Source organism: Phalacrocorax carbo, chromosome 16 (genome assembly GCF_963921805.1).
Source record: "Phalacrocorax carbo chromosome 16, bPhaCar2.1, whole genome shotgun sequence".
Classification (NCBI taxonomy): Eukaryota; Metazoa; Chordata; class Aves; order Suliformes; family Phalacrocoracidae; genus Phalacrocorax; species Phalacrocorax carbo.
The window spans coordinates 10475108-10493252 of NC_087528.1; the positions used below are offsets into that span (position 1 = coordinate 10475108).

The following is an 18145-nucleotide window of genomic DNA, read 5'->3' on the forward strand; positions in this document are numbered from 1 at the left end:
GCTCTGTAGAATTTTTCCTAGGAATCAGTGGTAATATGTATAAAAGAGAATTCTTTTTAATGTGACTGCCACTACAAGTGTACTGCTTACCTTTAGTGGCTTGATATAATTGTTGTGCGTTATCTTCATTATGTTTCTACACTTAAACATAAACCAATAGTTTGACAATGAAATATGGTGCTAAACCAGATATGTTTACTAATGCTATAAGCTTAGTGCAGATTGTGCTTCCGTATTTCAAATAAGTACAAAATACAGTACATTTTTTCCTCACTTTCCTCTTCTACTTTAAACCAAGCTATCGAGTATTCAGCAATTCAGTAATTTCCAGTCAAATTAATTTCTTCATTACTACATTCTAATTTAGAGCTGGTCAAAATTTGGAATTGCTGTTTTGGTGGTTAGTTATGAAAGTACTGGAACCTTTTTTATTTTTTTAGAAAGACGGGCAAAGAAATATTTTGTGCTTACCAGGCATTACTACAATTTTGAAGAAAAATACCTGGGAGTCCTAATTTTTTCCAATCATTACTACACTTAAATACATCTTTAAATAAACAACATGTTTTACTAGATTTTCCATCTATTACAATATGCAATACATTATAATGCAGAGCACCAATAAAACAAAATAGAACCTAGAGATATTTTGAACCCTGGGGTTAGAGAGAATGAAACAAGACACTTCTTTTGAAGCTCCAAAAGCATTCTAGGCTGGCTTGTGCAACTCTTTCATGAATAATCATTCTAAGGGGTAATCACATGAAAAAGTGATCTCGGATTGGGCTCCATTCAGCTCTGACATGTTAGAGAGAGGGCTTCTTTTTCCTTTTGCTTGCATGATAGTTTTTCAAATCACGACTCAGAGGATGTTTTAATATTTTTTTCAGGTTTTGTGGGAACAGCAAAGTATTCAAATTACAAGGCTAGTTGGTCATCTGGGTTCTGATATCATTGAACCTTTAAGATCTTTGCGTCCAGTTTTTCGATGTGCAGAAGGGGATTGTATGAAAAATTAAATTATTACAAAACAATTTAAATATTTGGCCTCTTCTAGGAATTTGCAGTTGTTTGAAAGTATGATTGAAATGGTAACATTTTCAGTTATTGAAAATCCCCTAAGTATTTTGACGAAAAGTCTTTTGTGAAACAATAAAAAAGTGCTAAAGGAACAAGGAGGAAATCCTGACAAAATTAAATGATCTCTAGAAAATTGTCTTTTCTTTTGGATGAACAATATGTTTCCTTTTTTTCATACTTCTATTTTACTTTCTCTCACAAAGCTTTAACAGAATAATATTGTGGGGATGATTACGCTGCACAGAAAATGTTATGAGGCAGATCTTTCACACCCAGGAAAAAATCATAAAATCATAGAATGCCCTGAGCTGGAAGGGGCCCACAAGGACCATCGAGCCCAGCTCCTGTCCCTGCACAGGACACCCCACATTCACACCGTGTCTCTGAGGGCCTTGTCCAAGTGCTTCTGGAATATCGCCAGGCTGGTGCCGTGATGCCTCCCTGGGGAGCCTGTGCCAGGGCTCCACCACCCTCTGGGGGAAGGACCTTTCCCTAATGCCCAGCCTAACCCTCCCCTGGCACATCTCCCTGCCGTTCCCTCGGGGCCTGGCGTTGGGCACCAGAGAGCAGAGACCAGCCCTGCCCCTCCTCCTCCCCTCGGGAGGGAGCTGCAGAGCGCCATGAGGCTGCCCTCGGCCCCCTCTGCTCCAGCTGAACAAACCCAGGGACTTCAGCCTCTCCTCATACAGCTTCCCCTCTAAACCCTGCACCAGCTCTATGGCCCTTCTCTGGACCCTCTCCCATAGCTTTATACCCCCAATGTCCTGCGGCGCCCAACCCTGCCCACAGCACTCGAGGTGAGGCCGCCCCAGCGCGGGGCAGAGCGGGACAATCCCCCCCCTCGCCCGGCTGCGATGCAGGGCTCGGTGCCCCCCAGGGCACGGCTGGCCCTCGGGGCTGCCAGGGCACGCTGCTGGCTCACGTTCAACTTGCCGTTGACCACGAGGTCTTGCTGAAGCTAAGAGAGGTTCATGGCGATGGGTATGAACCTCCCTCAACCTGAGGAACCACCTGTGAAACAAGTTAGTATGCAGTTTTAGCCTGCAACTGGAAAATTTTCTAGCTACTGAGCTATGTATACGGAATTTGCTGGTTACCATGTTTCTTTTCTTTTCTTTTATGAATTGTAAATTCGTAACAGAAGCATGAAAATGTATGACAAGCTGATTATTTTTCTCCAAGGCTATTAAATGAAATAGTTGAGAAATATAGTAAGGCAATACTAACATCTGTCTTTATAAGCAGTGGATAAAGTTGTGGTTTTTATAGATAACCTAATCAATTAGGTGTAAATTGACATGTAAATTAAAGTTTAGAATACATCAGATGAATCCTAAGTACTTTTGCCATGCTGCTGGACTATTTCTTAGATCTTCATGATTGTTTTTGTAAGTTGAAAAATGAAACGGTGATATAGCAGTGGAATTTTAAAATTGCTACATTAAGTAAAGAAACCATGTGAAATCTTTAGGTACAATAGCTGTTTTGCTGCAACATTGTCCATAGACCCCTATACATCTTTTCCCAATGATATTGCCACAATATATTTCAGTCCTGGGCCTACAGATACATTGTAAGTAGAATAAAACTTTCAGTGGTTTGAGACCGGGTGTACATTGTTTGGATATCAAAGTTTCTGATTTAAAAAGAAAAAAAAAAGAAGAAAAAAGCTGTACACGTTTTCTATCAGTGAGGCAGTTGTCTGAGCAGTACATTTTTAAAAGAAATTGTCATGCAGTGATTAAACTATTAAAGCCCTTGGATATGATAGTTGAGAGCATCATCCATGCTGAAACATCCCTATGCTGAGTGAAAGGGTCTCAATAGCATATAAAGGGGATCTAAAGCAAACATGTAAATAAAAAGAAATAAATGATGCAGCACAACATGAAACAATGTCCTGGCAAATACTGGCTGGGAGCCTATGTTGGTAGAGAGGTAAAGAGTGAAAAAAACCCCATGTCAGAAGCTGGGCTACAGCATACAATAAAGAGCAAGTGTAGAGCATTGCTACAGCTCATGTTCCTGTTCTGGAAGGCTGATTTATGTGTTGCCCAAGGGTGTATCTGCGCTGCCGCCACTGTGGAGGATAGCCCATGTGGTTCTACCCGAGGCAATCCTAAACTGGTTAGCTTGGGGTCATTGCTGGCAGCGTGGCTGCTACTGCGAGCAAGCTAAGGTGGGCTCCCAAACCTGCCACGGTGGCGGGTAAGCGGTTCAGAGTCAGCCTGTGCTACGTGTCCTGCAATGGCTACACCGCGAGCAGGAGCTGAACTAGCCTGGGCAAGTCTACAGGAACTGTAGTCATTATCCTAAACAGACATAACCTCAGAAATGCACTAAGAGACTCTGGCTTCATTAGGGCTTGCTTCACCTGTGTTCTGTGAGTGCTTGCTCCATCTGTAGAGTGTGATACCTTGGTGAGCTAACTTAACCTTTTGTTTTTACAGGTGGATTACTGCTTGCTTACTGTATTTATGTAGGAAATACAAAAGCTCTGTCAAAGTTCTTGTGGCATTTTCAGCAAAGACTGGGACTTCCTCCCTGTATGTTAAATACCAGTTAATTGTCAGGTCACAAGTGGTCTCCATCCCTGGAGATTTGTGTTTGTAGATAGCGTGACATTCCCTAAGAGAAGTGTCCAGATAATGATGATCTGTCTTCTCTGAAAAGAGTTAAAGTGTATGGAAGTTTTTGTTAATACTTAAGATTGTATATCATTTTAAGGGACAAAAAATAATTGGCCCTTTTGAGAGAGGGAGAAAATTCAAGTAGGGACGAGGGAGTGAAGTAGGTTTTATTATGTATACCATACAAATAGAGATTAACTTTATGGTTGTATTGGTTGCATTTTGCAAGATTTTGAGTTTGTTTAATGTAAAACACAAAAACATACATGATTTTTGTCTTCAGGTTTTACAATTTCCGTGTTTCAGCGCGCTTTCAGATGTGTATCTTTCAAATAAGTATTGCATTCTCAGTATTTTTGGTCTGAAGTTTTCATTGACAGAGGATCAAACTTTGCCTACTATTAGCAAAGTATGTTGAAGTAGTCAGGCAAAAGTGAGCTGTCTTGATTTCTGTTGTCTACAGGTATTGACTTTCAATTCCAGTGTGAAGCCTTGTGTCACTACTCAAAAGCACTCTTGTGGGTGTGACTAGTTTAATAAACTTGCATTCTTGAACTGCTGTCATGCAACATACAGCTTTAAGAACGCCAGAACGTAGAGACGCAGAAACAAAAAAGCCCTGTGGACTTGTTCTACTGACAAAGCTTACTTTATGTAAAAAAGAAAAGCCATGGGTCATTTATATTGTTGTGTATTTTGAATTCATCATCTGGTGTTTATCAAAAAGCAAACCTAACTTGTTTTGGTATGTTTGTTCTCTGTTCCTTAGGCTGCCTTCCAGGAGAATGTTGGGAGACAGGTATGGTAACTTTCCTGAATCTTCATTCATTAGTGCCTTGGAGGGTGCTGTAAACGTGTAGTACCTCAAATCAAAATTAGATGCTGTGGCTTCAGAGAAATTAAGTAAAAGGATGTCATAAAATAATTATTTTTGTTATCAGTAAACAGGTTCTTGTGGAATATTTTTTTTGAGATGTGAGTTCTATTCTAGTATTCTAGTTTTGGAAGAAAATGAGCTTTCTGGTAATTTTAAGTCATTCTGAAAAACAAAGTCAGCATGTACGATGGCCATTATACACCTTGCAAACTGCAATGCTCTTAAAGCAGGAGAAGCGCAACTTGTTGGTTATTCTCTTGCTACATTGACATTCTAGTTTTCAACAGAAGTGGAAGAGCTGAAGTGTGCTGCAGTGTCTTCTGTGGTTGGTGATACAATAACAAACTAAGCTTAAAAGTCTTCAACTCAATATTTGGTTTTGCCTGTTGTACCATAATGCTGCCATCTAGATATTTTGAGAAATCTGTTACTTTTGGAGGTTCCTAAGTGCTTTAAAAAAAAAAAGTACTGTGGTAGGTTCCTATGTAACAGCAACATTTAAGTAGCTAAAATGCTCAAACAACTTTGATTTGCAACCTTGAAGGAGAAGCAAGTAGGATAAAGATTTGGATTTCGGAGTTTCCTGGTTTCTCATCAGGAACTAGTAAAGCTGAATATACAACTTAGAGGGAGAAAAGGGTGGGGAAATGGTTCAGTGGTTCTTGTGACAGAGCAGGGCATGTGAGTGTGGTTAAAGCAAATTTCATTATCTATAAGCTATTCTTTAAGGGATCTTTGTTAAAATGCTGTCTAGCTTTCCCTGGTATCATTCATGAAGATCTCTGTGTTACGAGCCGAGGTAGTATTCCTTTAGAGCTACAGGTATTAAGCAATGTGTCCATAACTGGTGTGTGTATTTCTAGATAGAATTAGGTTAATAGCAGAGAAAGGGCGCAAGAAGACTGGGAGGAAGAGGGTAGGTATTTTTGGTGGCCTGACCCTACCTGGTCTGTGATAAGTAGAAGCCAACATGATTCTTCCCTATAGTTACTGCCCTGGAGAGGTTAGTCACCACACAGCAATTCAGCCTGATGCCACTTCATGAGGTACTGAATGAAGTAAGCGCCTTACTGTGACTTCAGATCCAGGTGAGATAGGGCTCCTGGGTGCTGAGGCTTAGAAATGATTCCATGTAGCAACAGTCTTGTGGAGTCATTTATTTCTTAATCAGAGGGGTGCAGTCTAAGTTAGTTTACAACCAGAAAGCTTGCTTATTGATTCTGCTTTGATGCAAGATTCAAATTTGTCAGTGTTGGTAGAACACACAACAATTTTAGCCTACATGCCGGCACGTTAAGGAGGAATTTTCAGCAAAATATTAAGTTATTCATGGCGTGAAGGATGCCATCAGTCTCCAGTCAGTTCCTGTAGAAGTTCAGAAGTTGTGCTTACTGAACCATTTCTTACTTCCTAGGAAAATGGTCACTTAATCAGTGGATACACCCTCTGTAGTTCTTTACCTGGATGTAATGTGTTGAGACACCCATTCTTGAATTGGAAGGAACTAAAACATATTCTCCATCTGAAGTAACAATGCTGATACTAAATAGTTGGAGCAAAAAGTTGATCTCGCTTACTTCCTTGTTTCTGCCTGCTTCGCCTTTGCAATTCAACATGTCCTGAATCCGAGAGCTTGCTCTTATGGCCTCAGAAAAAGGAGCCATTGTATCTTATACTTCATGTAAATGGAAACTTCGAAAAAAATGGGCAGTTTTTTTTAAGCATAAATCGTGAGAAATGCACATACTTCTGATAAAACAAACTTTTATATTGGAGAAGTAAGTTTTAAGTGTTTTGACGGAACAGAAGCTGTTAGCTTTTCCTCTGAAGTTTGTCTCTGCCATCAGCCGTGACCTCTGTACTCTTGAACTTGGTTGCAGGAATTTTGCTGTCTCACTGACATGCACTGTGGCACGGTGACCTTTGGTGAGGTGGCATCAAATTGGCACACTTACAGCCAAGTAATAAACAGCAAGCTTCAACTAGGAGCTAGAACTGAAATTGTTCAGCTGTGATTTTCCTTATGTACAGTATTACATGCATTCTTATATATTTAATTGTATGCCATCTTGTTTGGCTACAAATCATATTGAGGTATTTCTCATGTGTGCATTTTTCTCCCTAATTAGCGTTTCAGTAGGTTTTTGGAGAGTACATTAATTTCAACGCTTGCCATAAATATTCTGTCTATCCTTCTTGGTTCAGCCAGATTCCTGGCCTTGTTATTTTGGACCGTTGGCATTATGCTTCCCCGAGTAAGACCTCCACAGTAGCTGACAACTGCCCACTGCTTGCGATATATACGTCTTCAATTATTCAGGCTTAGATCTAGAGATATTTTCTACTATTTTTCATGGCGGTATCCTAATGTGGAAGGGATGAGTGAGCTGTAAACAAACAAAACTGTATCATATCCAGAACCTGTACTTCCACATACCCTGATTGCTTAAATATCATATGATTGTCCCTTTTGTAAGTGAGCGTAGTGTCTTTCAGTTGGCTGTTTTCCATTTGTACTTAATTATGGCTTGTGGAGGCTGTGCTGCCTCCTCCATTCCAAAACACAGCCTTACTGCATAGTACTGTGTTAAACCAGTCATAGCCAATCAAAATTCTGAATATATGAATTTTATTGCTTATATAAAAAGGCAAATTTTTAGGTGGCAATTACATATTTAGAAAGATAATTTGGCTTCTAAAACTGGAATTTTTTTGAGCAGTGATGTCAGAAGTGTGATACTTCTGGAGGATTCAATGTTTCAGGCTTTGCTGGGAACTAGTCTTCTTTTTAAAAACAAACTAACCCCAGTTTTTAGTTCATTAATAAGTAAGTCATAAAATATATGTGAAAGTAGAAACAAATAGAAATAATTGAACCTCTGTGTATTCTACGTGTGATGCATTTCTTGGTGCCTGAATCTCTCATTTTATACTTCACAAAACTCGCAGCAGATACTTGTTCCTTCACATAACCTGAAAACATGTTTACATTTATCTCAACGTTCTTTTAGATAAATCATTTCTTGTGAATGCATGACTATGTACGTACACCAAGCATATATTTGGATATGACTTGAAGGTGTTAAGATAGCTATTGCATAGTTTATTGCCTGCTGCTATTTACTTTGTTTATCACTGACTCATAAGCAAAGCTAGGTATTTTGCTGTTTATATATCCGATATCCTTTATATCTTTAGGACAAGTGATTTTCCTATAAATTAGAAATTGTAGTTTTTCACTGCTTGGAGGGTGGTAGTAGATTTGTTTTCAGTAATGTTACCTACTTGGAAAATATTTTATGTTTTCAAGTAATTTATTTTTTTTTTCCCCCCCCTCTTCCCTGTGATGTTTGTAGGGCACTTTTCCACATGGCATAGACATTCTAACTGCAGCTGATTATTTTGCTGTTGGTAACAGAGTTAACTGTTACCTGACTATAAGGTAAGCATTAGTTTTCCTAAAAAAGAGGGACGACTTCTACAGCATGAAATATTGGTCTGATTGTTTCACCTTACTGAACACTATGTTTATTACAGTTGTTTTTAAATAAATTAAGATTGTATTTTTCTTATTTCTGCATCAAACTGTTTATTATGCATAAGACATGGTGAAAATGTGACCATGATTTTCTTGTCTATGTGGAGGAAGCAGCCAAGAGGCAATATTTGCAGGTGTCACAATACTGTCTAAGCTGGTCAAAATTAGAGAAGGCCAGGGGATTTTGAAGAGTTGTAGTAAAAGGAGAGGCTGTTATGATGGCAGATAGACTCTGATGTGGGTAAACAAATAAACAAATACCCATTTAAAATAGCACTTTGCACGAGTTGTTGAATTTGCGGTCTGTTTATAGACCTTTAACTTGCGTGCTTATATTTTTCATAGGTAGCTCAGTGAAAATCTAACCACGGTATGCAGTAGTGTTTGAAAACACAAACTGATTGCCACAGTATGGAGTCTGCGAAGAATGTAATGGGAAATACCGTAACTGGTGTGGTGCTGTTATAAATCAGCCTCTCTGTGTCTTGGAATACTGTGTCGTGTTCTGGTCAGCTACCTGAAAATATAGTAAAGCTGAAGTCAGGGAAATTCAGAGGCAAACTGGGTGCACAGGATGACTAAAATGAACACAAGATTGCACTTCCTCATGAGAAGATGAAAAAGGCTGAGGGCTGGGTTCTAGCTTTAGTTGTCTGAGACAGACAGTCTAGCCTAGGTGTCTAGCCTCTCTCCATAGCCAATGCAAAGAGACAGGCACCTACAGAAGGTGATTCAGACCATTTAAGATAGGTCAGTTAAATTGCCCTATGGAGTTGCATGTTGCTCAGAAGCTAACAGGTTAGAAAGGCTTCAAGAGGTTATATTCTTGGGGAACAGAAATAGCAAACAGGTAGATGGCAGTTTGTGCTCCATTGCCAGTTTTGTGACTTCCAGTGAGCATTTTTTAAAGACAATTTGCCCTTGAACCCACTATCCTCTCCTCAATTATTTTTTCTAATTAATCTGTCCACCTCCGTCTTGTCCCTTTGGTACATAATAAATTCAGTCTGTACATATCTTCACCTTTTACCTACTGTCATTCCTTCTGGGGTCCACACCCTCCTCCTACACTCTCCCCAGAGCCTCTCTTCCCCAGAGCTCCCGCCTGCTGAGCTGATGGGGAAATGCGGTCGCTTGGATTCGGTGCTGCTCTAGAGCCATGTAGCGTCAATGGCATTTTTGAAATTCTGGCTTTTTGTACTAGCAGAAAAATGGAAGATATTCAAAATTGACAAATCAGGTTTTATTTTCTCTCTTTTATAATTTTGACTCGGAGACTAGTTATGTTTTCCTCACTTTTTGATATTTGAATATTTACTTTTGTTTTTTTCAGATGCTCATTGATTACTCATTGTGATTTCCAGGGTTTTTGTAGGAGTGCTACTTATCCAAGTGAAAATATTTTTACTGTTGGTTTCTTTCTTCCACTCTTGTGCCTTTCTTTAAATTGTGCAACAGAAACAACAAATTTGTAAATTCTTTATAAATAATCTTACGCAGCTAGCATGATTTCTTAAAACCATGTTCCGTGTTAGTAACCAAACTCCTCTTTGTAAAGTATTTGTCAACTCATTATATTACTTTCAAAAATCTTCACCACTTTGCTCTTCAAGGAGGGTGTAATTATTTGGGTCAATATTTAATTATTTCCTTATTTTTGTCTGAGAAACATCAAAGGAAAAGTACATAAGCATATATTTGGCTGCACAGAAAACAAGTATCATTATGATGTGGTAGGAAGAATGGACCTCTCTGATCGGTATGCCTTAAGGGGGTGTAATTGTTTATGTAGCTTGAAAAAGCTGCTTGAGGTCCATATTCCAGATCTAGAATCTTTAGCTGTCCTTCCCCCACCCAGATCAAACGATCCTGGGACACTTTGTGTGCCAGCGTAATGCCGTTATGTGAAAGGAGGCAGTGCAGGTGTGGAGGTTGGTACTCCCGCATTCCTTTGAGCAATAAAAGCCCAAAAAAGATGTGTCATTTTCTACAGCTGAATTTGGGTTTGGTTAATAAATGGTGATATATTCTTGCAGAGAGGCAGTATCAGATATATAAATATAGGTATATGATATATGTGTGTGCGCGTATAAATAGTTGCTTATATCCTTTCAAATCTAAATATTTTTACACAAGTTTTTCACGCTGGGTGCCCCTTTGAAACTTTTTGCTGATGTTCTTTGGAGGACTCAGCTCCAAAGAGGAAACCCATTTTGTAAAGAGTAAAGAGATTATGTGATTCCAGGAGTTCTGGGCTTGGTAAAAGCGGAGTTAAGGAAGGAGCTTCTTAATCTAAGTGGAGTGGGATACAAAAAAAATCTTACCAGCAACATTATCAGGAAGGCTATACTTGTATCCAAGGCTACTTGCATTAAATACTCAGTGGGGTACAAAAGATGAGGACTGTAGTTAAAGATAGTTATAAACTAAAACTGAAAATGAGATTGGGCTGCAGACATGGCCCAAGAGATCAAGTTCGATGAGCTGGGCAAAGAAGTTCAGATTAAAATGATTGGGAAGAATGGTGAGTGCTAAAACTAGGACCCAAAAAGTGAAGAAGTGAACTCAGATATGGCAGGGGAAGGGTGTCTGTTATTGTATGTTCTTCCAGAACAGGGAAAGGGAACTAGAGAGTAATGAATTTTATAATTTCTCTACTGGCATCAACAACCAGTTAAACCAACTGTCTAATCCCCCTCTAGGGCTCGTAGCAGTCGTAGATAGTACTTCTATATCCTGTATTGGCTCAAGTGACTGAGGTCTGTTCTGTGGATTTAAGGATTCCTACTCTTCTGATGTGTTACTTAGATATCCATATGGTAACATGCAACAGTATTTGGTTTTTGTCTTTGTTTTGCTTCTAATTACACACACGTATATTAATGGAACACTATTATGGTTGCAAAGTTAATCACTCAGAAGATATGAAAAGGTGAAATTAAGGTAACCCATGTGTCCTCAATTTTGTCTCTTTGTGCATGCCGTTTTGATACAAACAGGTTCTGCTGATAGTTTAGCTTTCCAAGATGATTTAACACACAGCAGGTGAACAAAAAAAATTTCACTTAACTTCTGTTGACCTTAACTTTCAATAGTTGATGCTTCTGAAAATTGGAAAGCAAGTGCGGCTGTAAAGTTAGGTAGTTATGCAGGCTACCTAGGGGATTAATTCTGGGGTTCCCTTACCTTTTAGGTCTTGATTTTGCAGCTTTAACTTTTTTTTGTCAGAATTGACTTTTTGGGTATAATTGATTTTTGAAAAAGGACAAATTGAAAACCCATACTCAATTTTGGACCACTGCATTTATGAAGATGTAGCATGTTTCTATAACTTAATTTTACTGTGTGCTGTGGATTACATCATTAATAGGTTTCTCCAGTCGGAAATAATTGTATGAGTTAATACGCACATCTAGATTTTCTGGAAAGTAACAAGGGGAATTGAATGTTTATTTTCGCTTTTTGTTGCCATCAAGCTTTTTGTATGTATAGGAGATTTTATAAAGAATCTGAAAGTTTAACAAAAGTGATTTTAATGTTTTTCAATAATTGTAAAATATTTCCTATTGTATTATTTCATTCAGCTGCATCTCATTGAGGAGAAGGCAGGCTTAATTTTTTTGATTGCATTAAAACTAGAGGATTTACATCTTTGGAGTTTGTATTAAAATGCACACATGTTGATTCTGTACTCTCTGTGTGGACATGTCTTTTTCAGTGTATATATTGCTGGCTTTCCTGAGTACACACAGCCAATGATCGATCATTTAGTTAACATGAAGATTAACCACTGGGACAGGTAAGTTCATAAAGCCTAATTATTAATATTCAGGAATTGACTGTTCTGCGTATCATGCTTTCCTAGATTATTTCTGTGAATTTTACTTACACTAGAGTCTGCAATAGCATTTGACTGAAAGAAACTGGACAAGTAGTGGCTGATGTCATCTACACCTCCCTAGCATATTGTCACTTAAAACCTGCTTATGAATTTTGTCTTTTTGCCATGACCTCAATCTGTTAATAGATTAATAAAACACATTTATATGGTATATAGTGTATGAGGGGTAAACACCGTCACCATACAATTATCATAATTAAGGTAGATTTCATGCATAGAGATGGTGCTTAGTCATATTCAGTGTTCATGAAGATTAAAATGTGTACATATAACACAAATGAGATTGTATCAGTGCTGATAATAGTTTGCATCATGAGAAATAATAATAGTTTACTGAGTGTCCCTGCCAATGCATAGAATGAGCCCTCGGGTTCTACCATCCACACTTATGTTTTTCTTTGTCTCTTTCAGCAATAAGTTCTATTCACACCGCTAAAAGCTAGCTGTAGGCTGTCTGTTTGGTCCACTGTTCTGTTTTGTTGGCTTTTTGTGTGTGTGTGTGTGAAGCACAGGATGGACAGAGAATACTGTAGTTTTTAAAATTGCTGGGGTTGTTATTTTGGTTGGGGACAGGAGTCCCTGACATTATTTTTCTTTTAATACATTACTTCTACTAAACTGCTAACCCCCCAAAAATCCATAAATGCTTTTTTACATCTTCAGTGTTATTCGAGAACTTTCAACCAAAGCTCTGCATAACCTTACTCCACGGGCTCCTGAATACATGGCACATGTGGGTAGGTAACAAAGAAGTTCTGCACAGCATGCCATATCGAGTGTTCTAGCTTATGTAGCAAAAATGTAATAAGAAAATATAAATATGCACCATGACGTAAGAAAAATCAAGATTTCCCCTGCAACTTAATATAGTTTAGTGACACCAACAGCTTTACCAGTTTTAAGATTTTATGCAAAAATTATAAAATACTACCAGATCTTTTCTTATCCGGGACTGGACTTTAGTTATCTGCTACACTGGGCCCTACCAGTTCTGAGATGAATAAATGGGTGTAGTCCTGATGCAACAATTCAGACAACTAGCCCTCAAATTCCTAGCTTTAGCTTTGTTGATATGGCTTTGATGTCATAGAAGGTGGGGGGATCTGTTTTGTCTTGTCCAGTCTGACATCTTCAGAAGAATCCCTTTTTGACTGATGTGTGTGTAATCAAATGTTTCTTAGCGTGAATTCAGGATCCTTTGCTCGGCCCCCTCAAGATTCTGAGGGTGTACCAGTTGCTTTTTAGTCGGGCTGGAAGAGAGCACCTGACACCCAGGTGACTCTGCAGTTACGGATCTCACCTAGGCTGCCTGCGGTCGGGCTGGGGAAGTGGCAGTTTACATGGAAGTACAACTCCATGGAAGTACAAGCCTCATTTCCCTTAGCACTCAGCCAACCCGATGCCTAACAGCAAGTGTGTTATTTTATTTACTCCAAACAGGCAGGTCGTTATAAGTACAAAATTTCTGGTGTGGTTTACTATGCTTTGTCAGAATTCACTTATATTCTTAAAACTTGGTTTTCATATAATGGCCAGGATATATTGGCCTGAATTTCCAGAAATGGTTTTCCCATGTTATTTCTAGGTGGTCATGATTAAATTTAGAACTGTGATCTGTAACTATGCTTTGTTTTTTGTGTTGTGTTTTTTTGTGGTGTGTTTTTAAAATTTATGTCTTTCAGTTTTGCCAAGACTTCTGCCTTTATCAGTGGGCACAGATCTGCACACACGCCACGGGGCAATTCTTGCCTGTGCTGAGATCACCCATGCACTGTGTAAACTAGCAGAAGAGAATAATAGGTATAAATGCAAGATTATCTTGACTATAAATTTTCCTTTCATGTCTGGTCTATTGAAAGCTTCCTGACTATAATTATGGAAATTTCCATCTTACTGAACTTTTCCATTGAATTTTTGTTTGTTTTGATCAGTCATGCCAAGCCTTCACATTTTATTCAGTGATGTCATAAACTAAGTCTAAATTCATCATCAGGAAAGTCAGATCATTTGCTGCCTTACCTGGAGAGTTCAAATTTAGCATGTAAATATAGATTAAACCCCTTTTCCCCATAAGTATGCTGTCTTCCTGGTGGGGGGACAGTCTTTCGTCATCAGTGTTAGAGAAATACCTCCTCAAGCAGCTTGTTAACAGAGTTGGACTGATTTAATTGTAGCTGCTGAACACTGAGCCAGATATATATATATATATATGGGTGCATGCGTGTACACACACACACATTACATATAGGTGATGTAGCCAGAATAATTGATAAAATTATTTGGAGATGTCTTTGCTTTAATGTTGTGATTAAAGAAATGAGTCATTTAACTTTTCTTTCTTCCACAAGAATCACATGTGAAAAATGGTTCAAAATCGTTATTGCAAAAACTAGAATTTGGAAGTTAACATTAGTAGTAGAATTTTATACTAGTATGACTTAAATTGGGATGAGCATCTGTTTGAGATTGGGGCAGTGGAAAATAACACTCCGGAGTGCAAACTTCACTGAAAATACATACAGTTCTGCAGGATCCATAGATATAAATACAGTGAAGAAATAGATTAAAAAAAAAAAACAACACAACAAAACCAAATAGGCAGACTTTCTGGGTCATTTTTGTTCTAAAAGTTGGATAGTTGGATAATTTATTTTACTTCTGACAACATTCTGGTGCAGTCATACAAAGATATCTAAAGTGGTGACATCTAACAAATCTAATGTTGTCATTGTTTGTACAAGCTAAGTATACTGAGATGAATTCGGATAATAGATACCAAAAGTGTGCACTGATTTTTTAATGACTTTTTATTATTGAAAAAATAGGAATTGTATTTGTCAGCAGTGTCTATCAAAAGAATTTGTGTTACTCTTCAGAGTTTCCTTTTGAAGTAAGTTGGAAAGTTAGAGAAAAAAAATGCAGAGCATTTTTAGTGCTAGGATATACTTGAAACCGATAGAAAAATCGCAAAGTGTTGGTATCCGAACATACGACTGAGCTGAGAAGGGTTATTGGTGTAGTACTGATTATGATGTTATTGGTAAATGAAACTGATTTTTTTTATAGTCCTTTAAGAATGAGTTTGCTACATGATGAGGAAAGAACTTATGTTTGCTGAACTATTTAAAATTAAATATTGCATATTTCTGTTGAGCATAATTTGGAAATCAGTGATTGTTTTTTTGTTGTTTGAAAGTACAATGAAGTCATGGAAGAAAAATTATTTATAGCATGGTTAGGAAACCAGTCTTAAAAATGTTGTATATCTTTACAGATCTCTAACATATTATTTCAATGAAAAATCATTGGAGGGACTTAAGCAAATCCATCAAGAGGTTTGTAGCAAGTATAAAAGTATCTTTTAGCCTGGTATGTTGTATTATTTTTAAATAAACATTTACCATTAATACAGTTCTCCACCTTCCTCTCCCCCTTGCCAAAAGTAAATGATCTCACAAATAGGAATTTGGGCACGCACTCCGGGCTCTCTGGTAGCTAGGTGTCCTTGACGTTGTGTCGTATTCCAGTATAAGTTTGTATTTGGTCCCTCTCTGTTCCGCCAGCTTCTTGGCTAATTCTCTGATGCTGGCCGTTACTCTTCTGAAGCGCTGCATGGGGGTATGCTTCGTTTGTTTTTCTTTCCCCTTCTGTTTCTTCTCCCTTTCTGTACCTACTCACTGGCCTCGCAGATAGACGCATGGCTGTTGCCTTAATGTGACTGTGCTCAGAGATCTCCCAGTGAGTCCATTCTCTGTCCTTTCTACTCTCTTACTTTTTTGGGATTTCATTGCTAAATCCTTGCGTCCATAGTTTACCTGTTCATAGACCTTCAAAGTCACACTCTGTATTTCAGCTGATGAGTTGTCTTTATCTCTACTTATGACAAATGAAGTCGTGTCCTGCTCATAGCAATTTAAAATACATCTATGGAGATAATTTTGTCCAACTTGTCCCTTTACTTTGTCCCTTTACTTTCCCAAGTCATCCCATATTGTTCCCTTTTCCTTTTGGCTCCTATTCCTTCACCCTATGGAACAGACAATACTTCAGCATTCAGGCTCCTACTCATTTTCTGCAGTACCTGTAGTACCTTCAGTCCCAGTTTCAGCGCGCTAAAGCTGTCAGGCTTCCCCATTTACCCAGTATGCTTTAAAGTATGTGAGTGTGTTAGTTCTGTGCGCAGGTGAAAGCTGCTGGTACAGGTTGAAAATGCATCCTTGTCCTTGTTTAACTTTCTCTCGCTGAAATGCCTGAAAGCTTGAGCAGCAGTATCTGTGCTGTTACAGAGGCCTTAATTTTGGTATGGTACTTTCCAGTGTCTGCTGTTGTCTGCTCTTGTAACTGCAAAGTTGGTGTAAACTCTTTCTTTTTAAAAATCTGTTCTTTGGGTTTTTACTCCATAGAAGTTTGATCGCTGATTTTTGAATGTTAACAATGAGATAATATTTTTCAGTCACATTTGAACTTTTAAAATCTTTTTTCTGTTCTCTCTAAGCTGACAAAGTTATTTTCAGTGTTCAGACAATGCGGTATATTATAATTCTGAAAGGGCCAACTGTGGAAAGCAAATATATTTTTGAAAGCCAAACTAGCTTCCCCAGGGTATGAGCAGCTAGGATGTGGAATTCAGGAAATTAGTGCTTTGTGCATGTGTAGAATTTATTTTATTTGAATATAAAATTCAAATGGATAGAGAGGTTTTTTAAAAAATATTTTTCCTTTGAATTTTATTTATAAAATAATCCAAAGTGTTGCATAGCTCACAGTATATAGACATTGCATGTGAAGGAGGAAAAATGAAACCACTTGTATCAAACAAACTCCGCTAATATTAATGTTTCTTGCTCCCCCCCCCAGCTTTGCAGTCGTCAGTTGTACAGGTAAGAAGATGGATGCAAAAAAATCGGTTTTGAAATAATTTTTGAAAAGTATCAATTAGAAGTAATGAAAACAGTAGGATCCTGGGGGGCTTTTTGGTTTGTGCAAGTTAATTATACCTACCACAGACTGCCAGGCGCTCTCAATTCATCAGAATGCAAGCACATGCGTTCTTTTGGCTTTGCCTACCTATTAGAGAGGCTGATGTTCTGTAATGGTTGTGGTGTTTAGAGAGTGCGACTCACAGGCACATTAGATTAATGGGAAAGTGGTAAGTACTGGTCTCAATATTGTGATAGAGACAGTTAAAGAAAGGAAAGAATGTGAAACAGAATGTGCTCACTAATCCATGGCTTCCACAGTGTGCGATGGATTTCTTTCCCATTATTCACCTGTACTGTAGTACTTGTATGGTTCAAATAGGTCTATGGAAATGACCTTGAAAAGAAGTTAATGAGTCCAAATTTATTTATTTATTTTTAAAAGGAGCTTCTATCTAAATTCTAGACTTCCTTTCTTCATCCTGTGTGTTGAGTAGGCCAGGAGTATTACAAAAGGTTCAATGCAATTTTTCAACTCTTGTGCCAAAGAAAATGTAAATGAGTTTTCACGGAGCTGTTTTTCATTTCCTATTTATTGAAGCTTCCAGGAAATAAAGGGAGTTTGCCTAAGTAACTGTTCAGTAAATATGAATTAAAACTGGTATGTGACTTCAGAGTTTATTCATAAATTTAAGGAAATCAAAACATAATTAATGAATTGTATTCCCTAATGAATGTATATGCGAATGAGGGCTTTTTTCCTGCTCTAACTGACAAGTTCTTTGAGCTTTTGGGCAGTTTAGTTCACTTCTTTGCACGTGACATAAGTGAAAACAGTAAACCTTAAGTAGTTTTTTGTGTAATTATTGGTTATAATTTAAAGACATTTTATGTAAGTTTCTGTATCCTGAAACTTTCTGAAAAAATGTTAAAATTTACTTCTTGAGGGTTGTTTGTACTAACGTGAAACTTCCGCTCCAAAGTTAGCTTGTACTGGCGGATGGTTTTAATGCTGATACTGTGCATTCGTGTCTTTGTGGGTGGCTGTCTTGGCTCCTATAAATTCTTTAATGTCAGGGTGGAGCTTGGGTGTAATTTGTTTTTGTCATAATGTGCACTTCTTGCACTTAATGGTATTTATAAGATGCCTACAGAAATGTTTTCATTCTAGATAAGACTTCTAATTCAGCTCCAAGCAAA

General features: G+C 38.0%; 1 protein-coding gene across 3 annotated transcripts in view; it reads left to right on the forward strand.

Annotated features, from left to right (window-relative positions):
• The window catches only part of TBCD (tubulin folding cofactor D), a 132111-nt gene that overhangs the window by 66649 nt on the left and 47317 nt on the right, over nt 1-18145 (forward strand). For all 3 annotated transcript variants that reach the window (XM_064467145.1, XM_064467143.1, XM_064467144.1), the window contains exons 17-23: nt 4480-4509; nt 7944-8029; nt 11844-11924; nt 12690-12763; nt 13709-13826; nt 15301-15361; nt 16884-16906. In XM_064467145.1, the coding sequence (XP_064323215.1) occupies nt 4480-4509; nt 7944-8029; nt 11844-11924; nt 12690-12763; nt 13709-13826; nt 15301-15361; nt 16884-16906 (473 nt within the window). The remainder of the gene's footprint in view (nt 1-4479; nt 4510-7943; nt 8030-11843; nt 11925-12689; nt 12764-13708; nt 13827-15300; nt 15362-16883; nt 16907-18145) is intronic.